Source organism: Leucoraja erinacea, chromosome 10, assembly GCF_028641065.1.
Source record: "Leucoraja erinacea ecotype New England chromosome 10, Leri_hhj_1, whole genome shotgun sequence".
In the NCBI taxonomy this organism is placed as follows: Eukaryota; Metazoa; Chordata; class Chondrichthyes; order Rajiformes; family Rajidae; genus Leucoraja; species Leucoraja erinaceus.
The window spans coordinates 24792625-24814779 of record NC_073386.1 but is presented as its reverse complement, the minus strand read 5'-3'; the positions used below and the strand labels follow the sequence as shown (position 1 = coordinate 24814779).

The window sequence follows — 22155 nt, the reverse complement described above, 5'->3', positions numbered from 1 at the left end:
GTACATCTGATGCATCCATCTTTATTAAAAAAAAGCACAAAGGTAAAAATAAACTCCAGATGCTGAAAATCTGAGATAAAACACACAATTCTGGAAATACACAACAGAACAGGCAGCATCTGTAGAAATAACATTAACTTTGCGGATCAATAACTGGATCTGTTCTGAGGAAGCATCGTCAATTTTGTCTCTTTTTCCAACAATGCTTCTTTACCTGCTTTGTATTCACAGTAGGTACTACGGTGATACTTTTGTTTCTTGAGGTGCTTGTTCATTGAAATACACTGGTCCAGGTAGAAATGGTCACAAGAAGTTGGGCAATCTACAGAATGGATATTAAGTGAAATATCCTTCCTTGACGTTAATTAAACCAAAAGCAATGAAAAGGACCTCATTTCTTAGCGTCTTCTCACAACTTATGCATCTTATCCCTGGCATCATCTTCGTGAACATTTATCCATAAATTACCCCTGCGGCATTGTTAACATATGCACTAAAACAGCACAAATGATTTTTAACTGGGTTTACCATAAACCTGACCCCTAAATTCAATTCTTCAGGTCATGGGTGCTGTGTGAGAGAAAGTTAAAAGCAGCCAGTGCAGTCCCTCCCATTTTATTGCAACCATTAAGTTGCTCACATCTGCCTTCAAATAAAACTTTTCCTTAAAACAGTTACACCCAGCAGAATTAAAGGCAATTGCAAGTGGCTGGGGAATGCGGAGTTATAGAATCGTGTAAATAATTGATAAAAATAGAGCAATGACAAATGCTGGTGAGAACCCTGTTAAACACCATAGCGACATACAAGTATCTTCAGCAAACAAGAAATCAGAGATTACAGCACAGTACATGGAATCAGATTTAGTATGGACTAGACCAAGTGGGACCCGTTGGGTCCCTGTCACACCAGAGGCCTGGTTCCCCAAAGCAACCCGTTCCCCCAACTCAATATTCAACCACACACCCATAGCCCCCACGGGAGGCCTGGTCCCCTAACGCAATCCGTTCCCCAACACAATATTCCACCACTCACCCATTCCCCCAATGCAACCCGTTCCCCCAACAAAATATTCCACCGCTCACCCATAGCCCCCAACTGTGCAGGGGCGGCTCATTTCCTCTTTTCACCCTCCCGCTTTTGCAATTGCACCCAGGAAAAAAAAATGCAATTCCACTTGATGCCAGGAAAAAAAATGCAATTGCACTTGCTGCCAGGACTCAGTGTCCTGGGATTTGCAACATTGTAACAGCAGGGCTACAATCCCATTGTGACGTCATAGCTGTAACTGCCGCTGTAACTTCACGTCATTTTTCTTAAAGCGTGGTTTTGTGAAGTAAAAAATGTGAATAACTTGTAAAATATTACATCAATCTCAACAAAACTTGATAATAACACACAAGACAATTGTGAGTAAGGTGATCTAAAAATTGTAGCACTATCGTGTACTGTTTTGGCATAGTTCTGGGATCACACAAGCACTCGAAATCACAAACAAAATGAGAGTTTTAGTAACATATACTAGACCAAGTGGGACCTGTTGGGTGTCCCTGCCACATGGGAGGGCTGGTCCCCAAACGCCATATTCCACCACTCACCCATAGCCATAGGGTATAGTAAAAAAAGATTTGATAATAAATGGTGCAAGGCATAATATATTCCAGAGAGAAAAGGGAGATGTAGCTACATTTAACAAATTAACAACAAAAAAAAAAACTGTAGATGGTTTGTGTGATCAGCTCACTAGAGATATTTTAGTCACCGGCATGCTAGATCAGAAGTTATGAGCAGGGCTGCTGCGAAAACCGGATCTCACCCTGACTGAAGCTATGCAACCCACTCCTTAAAGGAAAAGCTGAGGGTAAGAAAAGAGGCATGCAACAAGTACAATGGAGGAGAGTGCAATAATAAGTGACAAGTACAAAATATAATCTAAAGGGACAAGTGATACTGAGTGGTAGACTTGATAGAATCTCAAGCAGCAGGAAGAGAATGGAGTAATGCACGATTCAGAATTTACAAAGGAGACAGGAGGGCAATGGCAAAGTTTCACAAACGCAGTAAAATCTGATCGAATTCAGAGGATTAACCGCTTGAACAAATCCGAGGAAGAGACAACAAAGTCAATATTAAAAACATCTAATAACTTGTTAAAAACAAATGGCATAGTTCCAGATGACTGGTGGATAACTAACACCTATTCTCACCTAACTATGATGATAAAACACATGCAGTAAATTAAAAGAATGGGCAGTTTAACATCAGTGGGAAGAAAAATGTTACAATTAGACTAAAGGAGAAAATAATGAAACATTTGGAAACTAAAAATGTAGCAGTGACTACCCGGCATGGAAAGTAGTTTATTTAGCCAAGCTTTTTGTATTCTAGAAGAGCAGGGCCGAGCAGAGCGTAATGCTGCAAATCCTCACCTCTCGGTTCCCCTGAGTTCCACTCAGCCCCTGGCTCCCACAAAATCTCTCTCAAAAGGTCCTCCCCTTTCTCCAAGCTGCTCCTTCTTGACAGTCAACCTTCTCCCAAATTCCTTCCAGCCAAATCACCTTCCTTCTCCACGCCCCAACAACTATCCTCCGATCGATCATCTTTTTCCCCGAGCACCACGGCTACCACGGCTGCTTATAGATTACAACTGACCATCTTACGTTTGCCCCAGAAAATCTCAGGAAAGGTTCGAGTCGCCCGCCTGATGCTGCCTGCTATTGGCACACCTTGGTATTGGGCAGCTTGATGTGTTCCTGACTGAAGGCAATGGATTGATGGTCTACCCCACATGTTAAACACCTCATTTTCAGTTTAGTTTCTTGTCACGTGCGCCGAGGCACAGTGAAAAGCTTTTGTTGTGTGTTAACCAGTCAGAGGAAAGACAATACATGATTACAATCGAGCCATTCAGTGTACAGATACATGATAAGTGAATAACGTTTAGATGCGACAGACACAAGAACATTTGGATGTGACAGACACTATTTTGGGACCACATGGAAAAAAGTAGATGTGAAGGAAGGAATTGCAGATGTTGGTTTAAACCGTAGACACAAAATGCTGGAGTATCTCAGCGGGACAGGCAGCAGAGAAGGAATGGAGAGAAGGAATGAGTGACATTTCGGGCCGAGACCCTTCTTCAGAGATGTGTTGGGTGTGTGTGTGAATTTGATCATGTTCAACATGGTGTCAGAAGTGGGATTCGAACCCACGCCTCCAATTGGAGATGATTGTAAACCCACCGTGAAGTACCTGGGCTAAGCTCGACCACTTGATCTTCCTCCAGTTTATTGCCATTTACTATGTATGCTTTACATAGTCAATAGTTTTGTATTTGCATTTATTCAAGATTCTAGAGAGTTCATTGTCATGTGTCCCTGATAGGACAGTGACATTCTTGCTTTGCTTCAGCACAACAGAACATAGTAGGCATGACTACAGAACAGATCAGTGTATCCATACACTGATTTATTCTTTAAGAGGGAGGATGTAGATTAGTGTCACTCATACTGTGGTTCCACCCACAGGCTTATTAGAGAGCATTTTCTCTCTCTCGTTTTTAGACTAGTTATGCATGCTGAGATGAAGTTACCTCTGTAGAGCTGCTAATAAAATACTTTGGATTCTAACCACTATATGTGAATTTGATCATGTTCAACACCAATTAACCTACAAACTTGCGCATCCTTGGGATGTGAGAGGAAACCAGGGCACCTGGAGGAAACCCATGCTGTCGTGGGGACTCCACACCGATAGCACCCAAAGCCAGGATTGAACCCATGTCTGTGGCACTGCAAGGCAGCAGATCTACCAGCTATGCCACCCTATATGTTTCTTTGTCCACTCAGCTAACCCTCCAGCTCATACAATTGTATTTAAATTCAGCACTGCGCCCGAGGTTCGTGTCACATTATACCAGCCTGCCCACCGACAGACAGGAATCAATCCATAGATGTTCAAATCTGCTGATCCCAAAATTTGCCTCAGCACATTCTTTAGTAGACGCTGCTGTCTACCCGCTTACAAAAAGCCTCCAAGTGTGTGCAAGTCTCTGTACATAACAGTACTGGGGCAGTATATTGCTGGGAAAGAGCTTGATGGTTAATGTCCCCAGGTGCATTATAAATTCCCTTGTGAAATTAACTATGCATTTTTTAAACTAGGTTTTCATCTCGTACAGATGTTGCATCAGTCCAGAAGGCAAACAACATCAGACATCCAATCAGACGTGGAACCTCTGAAACTTGATCTGGGCAACACAAGTGTAGATTATTTCCCCCCTCCCATACCAATTACTACAATCCCTCTCTGCTAAACAGCTTCATCCCAGACAAACAGCAGCACCGCACACGGCAACACCCACGAGGCAGGGGAGGGGGAGACACTTTCAAAAACAATTCACAAAACAAATCCTAGTATGACAATAACTGAACAAGAAGCAAATCTTTGAGAGACCGACAGAAAACAAAATCGTTTTGAGACAAAAGATTTTTTATAAATCACAGAGTTCAGTATACCTCCTGCACCCTTCCCAGTACCATACAGAGATTAAGAATCAGATCACTTGAATGATGGCGTTATCAGAAATTTCTTATGTCATTTTCAACCACGGCTTGTTGTGAAGTTACATGTCATCAATGCCACTGCTCAGACCAGCCAAGCACCAAAGCAAGCAGCAGGGTGTGAATTGGCATTTGTTCTTTCCACTGTGTTGTACACAAAAGCTTTGGAACAGATGCCCATACTTTGGAAATAGAAGGAAGAAAAATGTTGCCTCATTTGTAATTCCAGTATCAGCCTTGAAATTATCACGTCACTCAAATTTGATGTTGTGATTAGTGTGCATGGAGGCGGTTTCTATGGCAATAAAATGAGGGGCAAAGAGCTATCAATCCAATGACACTCAACACAGAGGGGAAGCAGTGATGGTAAATGATGGGTTGGCAGTGGGCATGTTGATGGAGGTGGGAGGGAAGCAGGAAATCAGAGGCAAGGCTTCTTAAAAAAAGAGGCAATTATTTCACATGCAATAGTTTATTTTTATTCACATGTAAATTGATTGTAGAGAATTCACACGCTCACTTCTAAAGTGAGTAGTTATGCCCGAGCACTGCTTTCTGTTTTCGATTGTCATTACAAAATTAGATTTTCAAATAAGAACCATAGGTCTTGAGAGTGAGAATGTGGTGTTGAAGTCAAAATCATATCAATCTTGGCTTTGGATGGCACATCTGGTAGAGCTGCTGCCTCACAGGGTTCACCGAGACCTGGTTCAATTCCGACCTCAGCACTGTCTGTACGGAGTACACCCTGTGATACCGTGGGTTTCCTCTAGTTGCTCTGGTTTCTTGCCACATCCCAAAGATGTGTGGATTTGTAGGTAAATTTTGTTTAGTTTAGTTTAGAGATACAGCGCAGAAACAGGCTCTTTGGCCCATTGAGTCCACACTGACCAGCGATCCCTGTACATTAACACAAGCCTACACACACTAGTGATGATTTAGACTAATACCAAGTATACAAACCCAAGCCAATTAACCTACAAACCTATATGTTTTTGGAGTGTGGGAGGAAACCGAAGATCTCGGAGAAAACCCACGAGGTCACAGGGAGAAAGTACAAACTTCGTACAGACAGCACCCATAGTCGGGATCGAATCCGGGTCTCCGGCGCTGTAAGGCAGCAACTCTACCGCTGTGCCACTGTGCTGCCCAGTCGTAGCCTCTGTGTTGCCTTAAATGTGTAAGGAGTGGATGAGAAAGTAGGATAACAGCACTAGAGTGAATGGGTGATCGATGGTCAGCATGGACTTGGTGGGCTAAAGTCCTATTTCCATGCTGTATCTTTCATTTCATCAATCGGTCATGATCTTATGCAAAGGCAGAGGGGGCTCACAGGACTGACAGGCCTACATCCTGCTTCTGTTTCTCATGTTCAATGATGTGTCAGGGACCCAGGTATCAAAGATCAATCCTCCAGCACGTTTATACGGTATGTAGCAGTATAATATTGATCTACAACTCGCTGCACAACCCACTACTTCACTTACCGGAGAAAGCATATTTTCTGAGACATTTTGGAAATGTGTTTGTCGAAGAAGCCTCCGCTCATATTCTTGGTCCATAGTTCCACGAGATACACACGACTGCAGGGGTTGAGTAGGGAAGCAGCAGCAACACAGCAGGTAACACCGTCAGCCAGTTGAGGATATGAACTCCCATTCACCCTGTAGCCTTTACTAATTCGCATTCCTGCAGAGAGAGAGAGAGAAAACAATTCAAATTATGCATCCAAAATAATAAGATCCCAATTATAGACAAATATATATCAAAACTGTCATTCTACAAGTTACTTCAGTCCAATTTGCATGAAGATCATTTATTACCTTATATTAATGTGTGAAGGCAAGATGATGTTATGTAGTAATTTACAAAGCCTTACCATTGATACTCGTTTAAGAAGGAACCGCAGATGCTGGAAAATCAAAGGTAGACAAAAGTGCTGGAGAAACTCAGCGGGTGAGGCAGCATCTATAGAGTGATGGAAATAGGCAACGTTTCGAGATGAAGAAGGGTTTCGGCCTGAAACGTTGCCTATTTCCTTCGCTCCATAGATGCTGCCTCACCCGCTGAGTTTCTCCAGCATTTTTGTCTACCATTGATACTCGTGTTTGTCATGTGCATTTGATATTAAACCACTCAGTGAGGGAATACCAAGTAATAGAGTATCAATGCATAAGTAGTAGAGGCAAAGAACAGCAGATGCCGGTTACAAAGTGCTGGTGTAACTCAACAGGTCAGGCAGCATCTTTGGAGAACATGGATTGGTGACATTTCGGTATCAGGACCTTCTTCAGATTCTCAGTCAGGAACTAAGACTGGAATCCAGGTCAGTTGGTGGGCGAAAGAGCAGATGGGTCATTGGTTACGGCTCCCGGAGTGCGTTTAAGGGTCATCAGCAGCAGGTGCTGCCGAAGAAGCTGTGTGTGGGCGGCAGTCGTGGCTGTGTTGGGCCGGCAGTGGTGGCTGTGTTGGGCCGGCAGTTGTGGCTGTGTGGGCCGGCAGTGGTGGCTGTGTGGGCCGGCAGTGGTGGCTGTGTGGGACGACCGCGGTGGTCGTGTGCGCTGGCCATGAAGGCGGAGCAGCAACCCAGCCTGGAAGCAGCCCGGGAGGCAGAGCAGTCCGGGGGTGGCGTTGGCAGCGACAGTCAGTAGCTCTGTCCACTATAATCTACCTCACTAGATTTGCTCAGGTCCATTTACTTCACCAGCAAACTCCTTAGGTTCAAGGGAGTCATTTGATGCAATTATGATTGAAGGCAAAACTAGAGTCATTCTAGACCACACATAGACACGAGTCAGTTGGGAGCCCACTTATGCTCAACATGAGACCGGCATCGTGTAAATGCTTCAAAGTATGCCTAGAGAAACCTATGGCATAAAATTGCTACTGCAACCATTACTCCGAATGCTTAGAAACATTTATTTAACTTCTGTTACAAATCATACTAGGTAGGATAGAAGTAAAATACAACAAGAACACTATCTGTCAGATTCAGCAATCAACAGTTCAGAACTACAATGAGATGGAATATTAAGCAGAAATCACAGTTGCCCTTTCCCAATTATGTGGCCCTTTGCTTACTTCAAAGTAGGAATATATTCTGTATTTACATAGCATCATTCACATCCCAAAATCAACTATGTAGAGAGCAAATGACTTGCCAGCTTGTACACACCATGGTTGCCATGAGAAAGCAAATGGAATCCATGGCTGAATGACTTCTGCCACAGAAGGCAGTGGTGCCCAATTGACTGGATGTATTCAAGAGAGAGTTGGATATAGCTCGTAGGGCTAACGGAATCAAGGGATATGGGAGCTTTGTCCTGCCCCTTCTCTCTTCCAGATTTCTTTCCCCCTCCGACAATCAGTCTGAAGAAGGGCCCTCAACCTATCCATGTTCTCCAGAGATGCTGCCTGGCCTGCTGAGGTGCTCCAGCAATTTGGGTCTTTTTTTGTAAACCAGCATCTACAGTTTTTTGTTTCTACACTTTGACTGTAAAACAAGGTTAAAATGGAATTTTCTGAATATACTCAGAAAACAATTTAGGCAGAACAGCGGTAGAGAGGAGCCCAAGCAGTAACTAGTAATTTCAGTGTGAACTAAAACAGCTGCTTGTGCATGCAGCGTGTAGTGACTAATATTTGTAGTTTGTTACAAAAATTACTCGTAAATGGTGGAGCAAGTCCAGCCTTCAGAAAATACTCTTTAGTCTTGCTCGAATGAGGTATGTGCAAGTAACTGATATATATATTTGCCAAAAAATACAATTTTCAATCGAAAGTTTGTGATACTCAGGCTCATTTGTGATTGCGACTCCTCCTGGTCTACGTGCATTTCCACCTTCTACATGGAAGTTATGATTCAATTTCAGACCACTCCTGGGTTGATATTTGCCTTCTATGCCAGCACACCTGTAATCTTATACATTTGTCTTTATCCCCTTTCACTAAACCTTATTGAACCTGGTATTAAAATTTGTGAAAGCCTCTACTTCAAATCACCAACTTCACCGTGTTGCATTACAAGGCCTCACTACACTGGGTGCTCCCAGTCATGAGAGTCACATACAATCACCTATTTTCCATTCTATGTATTCCCGTTACTGAGTTAAGGATTTTTATAAAAATGTATCCAATCTCTCTTTTCAAGTGGAATGCAATCCCAATTTCTCTGCTTTTTAAGCTCACCTAGCAAGGCAGCCAGATTGTGTCCACCCTGTTTGCTCAACACCAGTCTCAATAATTCAACAACATACTATCTAGCAATGTTTAATTCACTCTGACAAATAATATTTAATTGTTGTAGCAACATTTACCACTTAGTACTTATTTCAGAATTCTGTCTTGTTTTTAACCATTCCTCTCACCATCTTCTTTCTTGCAAAACTATACTGGAGCAGCAAGGAGTACAGGATCATTTTGGCATATATCTATTCTAACAACAGTCCAGTCTGTCCCGTTAATGATTGGAGGGGGTGGGGGGAGGTTTGAGGGATTCATAGACGAGTACAGCACAGGCCCTATGGCCCACAGAGTCAATGCTAAACACAAGACCAAGATAAAGTTTCCCTTTACCATGCATCTGTACACTGTGAAAGGCTTGATTGTAATCATGTATTGTCTTTCCGTTGACTGGTTAGCACTCAACAAAAGCTTTTCACTGCACCTCGGTACACATGACAATAAACTAAACTAAGTTATCTGCCTGTACATAATTTATTCTCTGCATATCCATGTGCCTATCCAAAAGTCTCTTAAACACCGCAGTAGTCTCTGCTTCCACCATCACTCCATGCAGTGCATTCTAGCCACTCACTCACCACTGTGTAAAATACTTGCCCCACACATCTCCTTTAAACTTTGCTCCTCTTACCTTAAAGCTCTGCCTTCTAATATTTTATATTTCCATCCTGAGAAGGTTCTGACCATCTCAGAGTATCTACGTATGCCTCTTAGAAATTTTCTATACCCAAATCCTAGATGCAAGCATAGATGGAAACAATTTCCATGTTTTCCTTTCCATCCCCAGCCAAATGAAAAAGACAATTCCCTTCCATCCAGGTTCTTCCCTCCACCTTTTATCTCCTTAGCTGACTCCCTTTATGTCTCCTTTGCACCTCTGAACTACAAGAATGCTCCTGACTGGTAATTCCACAAAGTATTAAAGACTGCACCTAAATAGTATGTTGTTGCTGAAAGCCTGTTAAAAAGAAAACGATTTCACGAAGCACATTGTGGCTAGCCAGAAAAAACTCTATACAAATTGCACGAACAACTTTTGAAAGTGTCATCACAGAATAAGGTAGACTACTGGATTTTGTTGTCAGAGTTAAGTTACTCTGCTGATTCACAGAATCTCTCACTTATTTAAATGCAAATTTTCTGCATTCTACATTTATTATTTTGAAGTGGGATTGCATATTAAAAAGGAAACACTCCCGAGCCTGTATCAGCCACTGCAGCATCACCTTGCATCAGTCCTACAGTAGGTAAATAGTAAGAAATCGGTCACTCAGTCACAAGGCCAGATACATACAAGCAAAAGATACAATGAATCAGAAAATGAAATCCTATTAAAGGATAGATTTGACATTGTTCCAGTGTGCAAACAAGCTCATAATCTAAGAAAAGTTCAGATTGCCGAATTCAACAAAAGGACGGAAATGAGTTTATTCCTAATGAAAACACACCATCGCTACAACTGATTCATTTACTGGAATTCAAGGAAAATGAATCAATTTAACAGGAGGGAAGGGATGGGTAGTCACATTTATTTACAATGTACAATATATAATTGGAGTCAATTCCATTTACCTACAAAGCAACATAATCTAATTTCATTTTTAATACTAATTTCAAATTCGTATCCTCAATCCTTCTCCTTTGTCACATTACTTGGATTAATTTTGTGAAATATCAACACTTGAAATACAAGTGACATGTTTGATTTTTGCAATTGCAGAATAACATCTGCCAGAGCAATTACACTATATCCAGCATCTTCAATTGCATACAGTAAAAATAACCACCTATTCTACACATTTCTAATGTCTCATTATAAAGTGATTACTTACTATAAAAGGCAATGGTACCTCTATCCTCTTCTATGTAACTGGCTTCTCAGTCCTGATCTATTGTATACAACAGGATGTACAATTCAAATCAACGAGGCAAGAATAAAATTCCACCATCCCGCTATATAATTTTATATTTAAAAATTATACATAAATGGGAAGTAACCCTTCAGATCATCAGTCTATTTACCAGAGATTAAATCATTGACTACACTACTCTATCACAATTACAACTCAAATCTTTGTTAAATTTAGCAATATTCACAAATATCTCAGCACTATATTTCTATGTTTTTCAAATGTATTTAAGAGCATGGTATTTTACGGGTGGCATTTTAACTTTAAAATCCACTATATTATAAATCTCTGCAAAATTAAATAAATCACGCTGCCCCTCCCAAAATATCCTCAGATAAACTTTAATCCCATTCTCATGGGGGCAGTTATCCCACTTTTTTTTTTCCTACATGGTCAGTTGAACAAATACATATCTGATGGCCTAAATATTCAAATTCTCATTCATTATTTATTTTTACCGATGTAGTCAAAGGGAAAAAAAAAGCAAATTAGGTATATATTATTCAGGGGGAAAAGAAAATGTATTTAAAGTCAGCGTCATTTTAGGTTGGCCCTTTTATCCCTCCGGGAAACTCCAGCAGCCTATCCAGGTGAGGCAGGAGCTCATATGCACCTCCTTGAAACTCATTTACTGCATTCAGCACTTAAAATGTGGCCTCCTGTGCACCAGTGAGAAGAAGGGCACACTGGACAACTGTTTTGCTGAGCACTGCACTTGGTCTGCCTAGGCCTGCTAGATTTACCCCTTCTTTGCTAAATATTTTAACTTCCATTCCTGAACTTTTTATCCTTGGCCTCCTCCAATGCCAGAGTGAGGCCATTTGCGAACTGGAGGAACAGCACCTAATATTCCACCCGAATAGCTTACTACCAAACAGTATGGACATCGATTTCTCCAATTTTAGCTAACGCTCCCCTTTTTTCCCCGTCCCTCTTTCCTGTGACCCACCCTGGTGCGCATCCATTTTTCCCATTATCCCACCCATATTCCACCCCACCCTGTATCCTTCTCTCTGGCTTTATATTCCCCTCTTATATGACACCTTTTTGCTTCCTTTTCACCTCTAACCTTTGTCCACCTATCTGCCTTTCAAACCCCCCACTCACCAGTATCCACCTATCATTTAATCCACCTATCAGTCTGACGAAGGATTTTGGCCCAAAACGTTGCCTATTTCCTTCGCTCCATAGATGCTGCTGCACCCGCTGAGTTTTTCCAGCACTTTTGTCCACCTATCATTTGCCAGGCTTTGTCCACCTCTTTTCCAGCTGTCTCTCCCCTCTACATTATAATCAGCATGAGAAGGGTCCCGACCTGAAACAATGCCTATCCATGTCCTCCAGAGATGCTGTCTGACCCATTGAGTTACTCCAGCCCAGTGTTTTTTTTTGTCTTTTTAACATTGGACCCACATGCTAAATATCAGCAAATCAGTGGCAACAAAGATAAAATTTCATGTCTCACTATATTGTTGAGCTTGGATGATACATTGTAGTTTCACTCTACACTCCGATTTGATCTTATTACCCAGGAACTTCCATACAAGAACAAATCTGATAACCATAGCACTAGGTCACTCATTTGTGCATTTCAGAGGTTTGTTCTAAAATTGAACTGGTAACAGCTAGAGCTCAAACATTAGAGCCAAAGCAGTCACTGATATAATTCCTTCCTGCTCCCCAAGTGAGACAGGTGACAGAGTGCTGCAATGCCTCAGCTGCATGTCAGCAAGTGATGCAGTGTAGCAGGATCCATGCAGCCTGCAGAACTATTAAAGTCAGTGCATAACCTAATGCAACTACACGCTCGGATGATGCCACAATATACCAAACAGGAGCGGGAGTCAAAAACAATTTTTGTTTGTGTGCAAAGGCCAACTGTACTACTTCTAATCCCATCACTGCTGAGATAAATTTACATAGCAGAGTTTGGCAATCAAAGTAGAATAACCAGCAAGGGAAGCTTCAGGAATAATCAGTGCCATTTCTATTCCTTATGTTATTAGACAATTCAATTCTCAGGAGTTTGTTGGGCTCAATGACACTATTGTGCAACTATTCTGCATGATCTAACCAGACTAAAAAAAACTATCAGCTCACCGTTCTTTCATGATATTCTGCCCCTCTCTCATTTCACCATTCCATCTCATCGCAGCTTAATCTTCCGATTCTTGTTCTACTTTTATATTATTGGAACTGTGATTAACAATGGAAGTTCTAACCAAACATCTCCCTCAAGCCTTACCATCTCCACCATATGCTTAAAATGAGGAAGCATTTTAAAATTAGGATAATACATAATATGAAAAACTATTTCCGCACACTGGTATACCTTTTGCATTCTAAATTCATATCACTATCTTTATAATGGAAACTTCTACATCATGAATAATCATAGACAGTGAATAATTAATCGTGTATTCAGTAGTACGATGCAATGGTATAGTTACCTTCAATGGTATGGTTACATTAAAGAAGCAAAGAGGAAATCCTAAAATGTCTCTCGTCAATACTTTACGATTACATTCCCACAAAACAATACAAAAGTGAAATAAAACAAGACGGTGTCAGAGACCGAACGCAATCCAGTCGCAAATAAAAATGAAAAAGTTCAATAACTAATAGCCAATGTCCAGAACTGGAGACGTGACAATCTTACTTTCCAAACTCCAGGAAGAATATTTACGTCCAAACACTCGCACAAATCACGATTTTTCCCCCTCCTCCTCGGACACTGGGAAATTAAATACCAGTTGGTAAACGACGTTCGTGATTAGCTCAAAGCTCACACATGTAATTCCCGTAGTGTTCAACTAGCCGGTCCAGACCCTTCGGAAAAGTTCCCGGCACTCACGAAAAGAGTTGTGCTACGACTATAACATTTGAAGTACACGCACATATTCGAAAAATAGTTCCGGAAGACAAGTCTACCTTGTCAGGGAATAAAACGATTACAAGTCAAATATGTTGCGAGGTTTTAATTAAAGTTGTAGAGGGGAGAACAATCACAAGTATAAATTTTCGACTACATAGTGAGGGAAGGCCGGCCTGATAGCAACAAACCTGGTTACCAGGCAGTTGTGTCAATTTCACACCACAACAAAATCCAAAACATTCTAATGGAACGCTTCGCCTCGAAATGAGCAACACGAGATCTCCGGGAACACAATGGAAACATTGCAACGAAATGTATCAACATTCGGTAGTGAAATAAATCTCCATCCCGTCTGTCCACTTTTGCTGCCCCAAAACGCCGTTTACTATGGATGCAGAGTTGTCACGGAGGACTTTCCCGCAATTGAGATTTGATTACCTTCTCACGGCACCGATAATAAAAAATCATTTGCTCCTTCGCTGCGGAATGTTTAAACTGACGTGTGGCCTGTAACCTCATTCAAAATGACAGGATAAAGAAAATAAAAAAACCTTTCGCGTCCCATTCAGCCTGTTTATAAAGAATCCCGACTCAATATGGCTCCGTGGCAAGAAAGTGCACAGCACTATGGGAATGGCTGCCATAAATGGGAGGGTTGTATTTCATCACAGCCAAATGCTCTGTAAGATGTATTTCATTGTGTATATATGTGTTTTTGTAATCACCTGCATCGATTTAGAAGATACGTTTACCGTCTTATCTGTATACCGTTTCTCAGCAGTCTGTTTAGTCTCCCTGCTGGCAATAACCAGTAGTGTAGTTATTCGTGAAATAGAAGGCAAGTTCAGTCAATTAAGGCTCTAGAATCAAATCTGCAACGTCACCAAAAATCTGATGTTTATAGATTTACAGCACATAAACATGTCGGAAAACGGGAATGAACAGCTAAAGTTTCAGTTACTAAGTCATGGTTGACTTAAGAGGAGGCAGAAGGACTGTGTAATTCTCGTTATGATGTCATATACAGGCTGTAAGGTGTTTGACACACTGTACAAACAAGGATTGTCTGAAACATGTATGAAGGAACGGCAGATGCTGGTTTAAACCGAAGATGGACACAAATTATTGAGTAACTCAGCGGGACAGGCAGCATCTCTGGAGAGAAGGAATGGGTGACGTTACGAGACCCTTTTTCAGAATGACGTCAGGAAGGTGATACATAGATAAGGAAGTGTAAAGATGTGAAAACAGGGCAAAGGGAATGGAGATCAAGGAAAATGTAGAATAGATCATTGTTAGCTGGGGGAGATGTCCTCAATCTTTAGGATTCAAATAGGCCTCACACTAGGCCTCATTCTTTAGGGTAAGGGAGTTTTCCTCTTCCTTTATAGATGAGGCCTTCATTAGGGTCTCCTTGATATCCTGCAGCTCCGCTCTTGCTCCCCCTCCCCCGTCGTAACAGGGACAGAGTCCCCGCTAGTCCCCACACTCCACCCCATCAGCCGACGCGTATAACACATAATCCTCCGACATTTTAGCCACCTCCAATGGGATCCCACATCTTCCCATCTCCGCCCCGTTCCACTTTCCGCAGACTGTTCCCTCCGCAACTCCGTGGTCAACTTGTCTCTTTCCGCCCAAACCATCGCCATCCCAGGTACTTTCCCCTGCAAGCGCAGGAGATGCAACACCTGTCCCTTTACCTCCCGCCCATCCAAAGACCCCGATAGACTTTTCAGGTGAGGCAGGAGTTCACTTGCACCTCCTCCAACCTCATCTACTGTATCAGATGTGGGCGCCTATATATCGGCGCAACCAAGCGCAGGCTTGGCGATCATTTTGCTGAACACCTACGCTCAGTCCACCTAAACTTACCTTATCTCCCGATCGTTAAACACTTTAACTCCACCTCCCATCCCTAGACTTACCTTTCTGTCCTGGGCCTCCTACAATGCCAGAATGTGGCCCAGCGCAAATTGGAGGAACAGCACCTCATATTTCGCTTGGGCAGTTTACACCCCAGCGGTATGAACATTGACTTCTCTAACCAAGTAACCCTTGTTTTCCCTCTCTCCATCCCTTCCCCTTCCCAGTTCTCCGACCAATCTGTCTCCGACTACATTTTATCTTTTTGCTTTGTTGTTAACTTCTCCCAGCTAACAATGATCTATTCTACATTTTCCTTACACCCCATTCCCTTTGCCCTGTGTTCACACCTTCACACTTCCTAATCTATGTATCTCCCTCCCCCTTCAGTGAATAAAGCACACAATGACCCGAAACATAGAAACATAGAAATTAGGTGCACGAGTAGGCCATTCGGCCCTTCGAGCCTGCACCGCCATTCAATATGACCATGGCTGATCATCCAACTCAGTATCCCGTACCTGCCTTCTCTCCATACCCTCTGATCCCCTTGGCCACAAGGGCCACATCTAACTCCCTCTTAAATATAGTCAATGAACTGGCCTCAACTACCCTCTGTGGCAGAGAGTTCCAGAGATTCACCACTCTCTGTGTGAAAAAAAGATCTCTCATCATCGGTTTTAAAGGATTTCCCCCTTATCCTTAAGCTGTGACCCCTTGTCCTGGACTTCCCCAACATCGGGAACAATCTTCCTGCATCTAGCCTGTCCAACCCCTTAAGAATTTTGTAAGTTTCTATAAGATCCCCTCTCAATCTCCTAAATTCTAGAGTAAACCAAGTCTATCCAGTCTTTCTTCATAAGACAGTCCTGACATCACAGGAATCAGTCTGGTGAACCATCTCTGCACTCCCTCTATGGCAATAATGTTCTTCCTCAGATTTGGAGACCAAAACTGCACGCAATACTCCAGGTGTGGTCTCACCAAGACCCTGTACAACTGCAGTAGAACCTCCCTGCTCCTATACTCAAATCCTCTTGCAATGAAAGCTACCATACCATTCGCTTTCTTCACTGCCTGCTGCACCTGCATGCCTACCTTCAATGACTGGTGTACCATGACACCCAGGTCTCGCTGCATCTCCCCCTTTCCCAATCGGCCACCATGTAGATAATAGTCTGCTTTCCCGTTTTTTGCCACCAAAATGGATAACCTCACATTTATCCACATTATACTGCATCTGCCAAACATTTGCCCACTCACCCAGCCTATCCAAGTCACCTTGCAGTCTCCTAGCATCCTCCTCACACCTAACACTGCCCCCCAGCTGAGTGTCATCCGCAAACTTGGAGATATTGCCTTCAATTCCCTCATCCAGATCATTAATATATATTGTAAATAGCTGGGGTCCCAGTACTGAGCATTGCGGTACCCCACTAGTCACTGCCTGCCATTGTGAAAAGGACCCGTTTACTCCTACTCTTTGCTTCCTGTTTGCCAGCCAGTTCTCTATCCACATCAATACTGAACCCCCAATGCCGTCACCTATTCCTTCTCTCCAGATGCTGTCTGTCCCACTGAGCTACTCAGCATTTTGTGTCTATTGTCTGAAACATATTTTGGTAGTTTTATATTTAAAGATAAGTTATATCTAAAAATAACTATATTTATCTGCCAAATCATGGTTATAATAATATTATCATAATAGAAAAATATCAGGTTGATTCATGGAATTGAAGTGGAAAGGAGATTGCTACCTATTTCGTGAAATATGGGGGATGTGGATGCACATTCAGGGATTGATAGTGGGTGAGATGAAAAGTTTCAAGCTGACAGGGGAGAGAATGGGCTGGGAACATACAATATAGACCAGTCCAGCACATGACTTACGGCCCACAATGTCCTTGCTCTGCCTGCATTGAATCCATATCCCTCTATTCCCTGCATATCTATGTGCCTATCTAAAAGCCTCTTAAATGCCCCTATTGTATCTGTCCCCAAGCATGTTGTAAATGCAAAATCGGGAGACTCAGAACTATTTTGGCACAAACTATTATTACTTATGTCAATAACCTCATTCAGAACTGTACATCTAAATTCTATGAACATGTAAAAAATGTAAGTTCGTCAATATCCCAGAAAGTAGTTTCATTTATTTTGCATTATTTATTGTGCATTATTGATTACATGTTTTAGCTACAATGGCCTGTTTTACAATTAGCTCTGACTTTGAATAAAGCACACAATAATTTATAATAGATTTTTTTTTGTTCATCACTTGTCCTCGCATAAGCCTATATCGACATCTCTACCATGACAATCAGTCTGAAGATGAGTGTCAAGTCTAGAGTGTTTTATTGTCATACGTCCCGCGGACAGAGACAATGAAATTCTTATTTGCTGCAGCACAGAATACGTGAATATGTAAACATTGTATATAACGGGGAAAAAAAGAAAAAGTTCAATTAATAACAAATATAGTGCAAATAATAAATAATAATAGTCTTTTGCAGTTCAGAGCTCATAGCTTATTCGTTGTGTTTAATAGCCTGATGGCTGTGGGGAAGAATCTGTTCCTGATGAACCTGGACGTTAGTCTTCAGGCTCCTGTACCTTCTTCCTGATGGCAGTGGTGAGATAAGTGTGTGGCCAGGATGGTGTGGGTCCTTGATGATTTTGGCTGCCTTTTTGAGGCAGCGACTATGATAGATCCCTTTGACGGTGGAGAGGTCAAAGACTGTGATGGACTGGGCAGTGGTCACAACTTTTTGTAGTCTTTTTCGCTCCTGGACGTTCAAGTTCAATGCTCTCTACCGTGCACCTGTAGAAGTTTAGGAGAATCCACTTTGACATGCCGAATCTCCGTAATCTTCTCAGGAAGTAGTCGCTGATGTGCCTTCTTTACAATTGCATCGGTGTGCTGGGTCCAGGAAAGATCTTCTGATATATGCACGCCCAGGAATTTGAAGTTATTGACCCTCTCCACCATCGTCCCGTTGATATAAACAGGATTGTGGGTCCTCATCCTTCCCCTACTAAAGTCCACATCAGTTCCTTGATCTTACTGATGTTGAGAGCCAGGTTGTTGTGGCTGGCACCATTTGGTCAGTCGGTTGGTCTCACTTCTATACTCTGACTCGTCCCCATCTGTGATTCGTCCAACCACAGTGGTGCCATCGGCGAACTTGATGATGGAGTTCGCACTATGACCGGCTACGCAGTCATGGGTATAGAGTGAGTAATTTCTTTCTTTCAAAAACCCTGGAGCGTATCGTTGCGTCGCAACTTAATTCCCACCTCCTTGCATATAACTTACTTGAACCCCTCCAATCTGGCTTTCGCCCCCTCCATAGCACAGAAACTGCTCTCCTCAAAGTCCTCAACGACCTCCTCACCTCTGCTGACACTGGTTCCCTCAACATCCTCATCCTCCTCGACCTGAGCGCAGCCTTCGATACAGTAAACCATAACATCCTGCTCACCAGACTCAAAGACCTCGGCATTGAAGGCTCTGCACTCAGCTGGCTCCGTTCCTACCTTTCCAACAGATCCCACTTCATCTCTCTCCACAACCACACCTCTGCTACAGCCACAGTCACTCAAGGCGTTCCCCAAGGCTCCGTACTCGGCCCCCTCCTCTTCATCATCTACATCCTCCCCCTTGGTCAGATACTCCGCCACTTCAACCTGGACTTCCACTGTTACGCCGATGACACCCAGATCTACCTCGGCACCAAATCCCCCCACAACCCCCCCCTCTCCCATATCAACTCCTGTTTGTCAGCTATAAAAACCTGGATGCAACATAACTTCCTCAAACTCAACAGCGATAAGACAGAATTCCTCCTCATAGGCTCCAAAGCCACACTCAGCAAAATCAATAACCCCACTCTCACCATCGATGGCACCACTGTCTCCCCATCTCCCCAGGCCCGCAACCTTGGCGTGATCTTTGATTCCACCCTCTCCCTTGAGCCTCACATTCGCCATGTCATTAAAACCTCCTTCTTTCATCTCCGCAACATCGCCAAACTCAGACCCTCTCTCACACCTCCCGCTGCTGAAAGACTCATCCATGCCTTCATCTCCTCCCGACTGGACTATTGCAAATCACTTCTCCTTGGCATCAGCTCCACCTGCATCAACCGACTCCAACTGGTCCAGAACGCAGCCGCCCGACTCATCACCCACACCAAATCCTGGCATCACATCACATCACTCCAGTCCTCAAACAACTTCACTGGCTTCCCATCTCCCACCGGATCACCTACAAAATCCTGATCCTCACCTACAAAGCCCTCCACCATCTGGCCCCCCCATATCTCACTGACCTCCTCTCTCCCGTACCTATCCTCACGGTCCCTCAGATCCACATCAGCTGGTCTCCTCTCCATCCACAAATCCAATCTCCACAATTTTGGGGACAGAGCCGTCTCCAGGGCAGCTCCAGGCTCTGGAACTCCCTCCCCCAACTGATCCGCAATTCCGTGTCCCTCACCATCTTCCAGTCCCGCCTCAAGACCCATCTCTTCACCTCTGTCTATCCTTAGCCCCACGTCCACCTCCCTTTTCATCTGTGCATTAATTGCCTCATATTGTGTTTTGAATTGAATTCTGTCTTTACTTTGTGTACTAGTCATGTCTCTACTATTTATTTCATTCCCCTTACATGTTTTTCCCATACCTGCTAAATTTTTGAAAGGTGTCCTTGAGACTCTTGAAAGGCCCCCGTAAATAAAATTTATTATTATATTATTATTAAAGCAGGGGGCTGAGCATGCAGCCTTGAGGTGCTCCCATACTAATTGTTACTGAGGATGAAGTGGTTCCTCCAATTCAACCAGACTGTGGTCTGTGGATGAGGAAGTCGAGGATCCAATTGCAGAGGGATGCGCAGAGGCCCAGTTCCGTGAGCTTGGTAACCAGCTTGGCAAGGATGATAGTATTAAACGCCGAGCTGTAGTCTATACGCAACAGCCTGACATAAGTGTTTTTATTGTCCAAGTGGTCCAATGCGGAGTGGACAGCCAGTGAAATTGCATCAACCGTTGACCTGTTGTGGCGGTATGCGAACTGTAGTTGGTCGAGGTTCTTGTTGAGGTAGGAGTTGATGTCCGGTGGGCGTCGCGACTCTCGTCAGCAGCGGCCTCTGCAGTCTGTCCGCGTTTTATTATTTTCTGTCTATGTTTTTATGTAGTTTTTGTTATTTTTTTGTTGGGGTGTGTGTGTGTGGGGGGGGGGGGAAACTTTTTAAATCTCTCCCTGCACGGGAGACCCGACCTTTTCTCGTTGGGTTTCCGTTATCGTTGGGGCTGCAACGAGGAGCGGCCTCCAACAGGAAGAGACCGGGGACTCTGGTGCCGACGACTCACCGTCGCCGTCGCGGAGCTGGCCGAGTCCGGAGGGGGTGGAGCGGTGGAGGAGCGCTGCTGCTGCTGCTGCTGCAGCCCGACCGGAGTGTCAGAGGCTTCAACGGCAGGTCTGTGGACGGTGGCACCGGGAGCCCGTGGGTCCCTGGAGGGAGACCGTTTTTCAGGGCACTCGCAACGGCGACTTCCCCCGCCCGAGTTGCGGGGTTGAAGAGCTCCTGGAGCGGGGCCTACATCACTGCCCCGCGCGGCTTGGAATGGCCGCGGGACTCTGCGAGCGCACGCCGGGGGCTCTAACACCAAGACCCGGTGTGCGACCTCGCACCACCCGGCGTGGCTTTAATGGCCGCGGGACAATCGCCATCGCCAGCCGGGGGCTTTGACTTTGACTCTGACATCGGGGGGGGGGGGGGGGGGGGGGGGGGGGGAGAGTGCAGTGGAGAGATAAGTTTATTTGGCCTTCCATCACAGCAATGTGATGGATGTTTATGTAAATTATGTTGTGTCTTGGGTCTATTTGTTTGTAATGTACGGCTGCAGAAACGGCATTTCGTTTGGACCTCAAGGGGTCCAAATGACAATTAAATGTATCTTGTATCTTGTATCTTGTATGTGTACCATAACCAACCTCTCAAGCACTTCATCACTTTTCTCAGACTTGCCAGCCGTCTGCCACTTTTGTGGGTTGGAAGAGTCTGTGTACCACGTGTACATGGAGTACGTGAGGCTGCAGCCACTGTTTGAATACCTAAAGGGGCTGCTCCTTGCCTTCTGGCTGCATTTTGCGCCCACCATCCTCATCTTTGGACACCCTGTACGTAGGGGAGAGGGTAGGGCTGATGATGTCCTGGTTGGGTTGCTCCTGGGCCTGGCCAAGCTGTCCATCCGCGAGTCACGGCACCAGGCGGTGGAGGGCTCTACCCGACCTGGCTGCCTGCCCCTTTTCCGGGGTTACGTCCATGCCCTGATGCGGTTAGAAAGGGAATACGCCCTGTTCACGGGCACCCTGGGGGAGTTCCGAGACCCTGGGCTCCGCAGGGTGTTGAATGCATCATTGACAAGGAGTCTAAGATAGCTGTATAGTAGTTTATTAAGGATATTTGTTTGTATTGTATGATGGTGCAGGGTTCTGGTTTGTTTTATTGTAATGTAACATTTAAAAAAAAGAATTGAATATTTTTAAAACTAAAAAAAAAGAAAAACAAAAGCACATAATCACCATAGACGTTAGTACCACTGGTCAATAGTCATTGAGGCACGTCACCTTACTCTTCTTGGGCACTGGTATTATTGATGCCCCCTTAAAGCAGGTGGGAACCACAGACCTCAAA

The 22155-nt window shown here is 43.8% G+C and overlaps 1 protein-coding gene across 6 annotated transcripts in view; it reads right to left on the bottom strand.

Annotated features, from left to right (window-relative positions):
- LOC129700913 (fizzy-related protein homolog) overlaps nucleotides 1-14427 on the bottom strand; it is a 78052-nt gene extending 63625 nt beyond the window's left edge. The window contains exons 1-3 of one of the 6 annotated variants that reach the window (XM_055641723.1): nucleotides 13165-13362; nucleotides 10637-10693; nucleotides 6050-6251 (exon numbers count right to left, since the gene is read on the bottom strand). In XM_055641723.1, the coding sequence (XP_055497698.1) occupies nucleotides 6050-6124 (75 nt within the window). In that variant the 5' untranslated portion in view covers nucleotides 6125-6251; nucleotides 10637-10693; nucleotides 13165-13362. The other 5 variants (XM_055641724.1, XM_055641721.1, XM_055641725.1 and 2 more) reach the window with 5 other exon arrangements.
- Between the last annotated feature and the right edge of the window lie 7728 nt (nucleotides 14428-22155).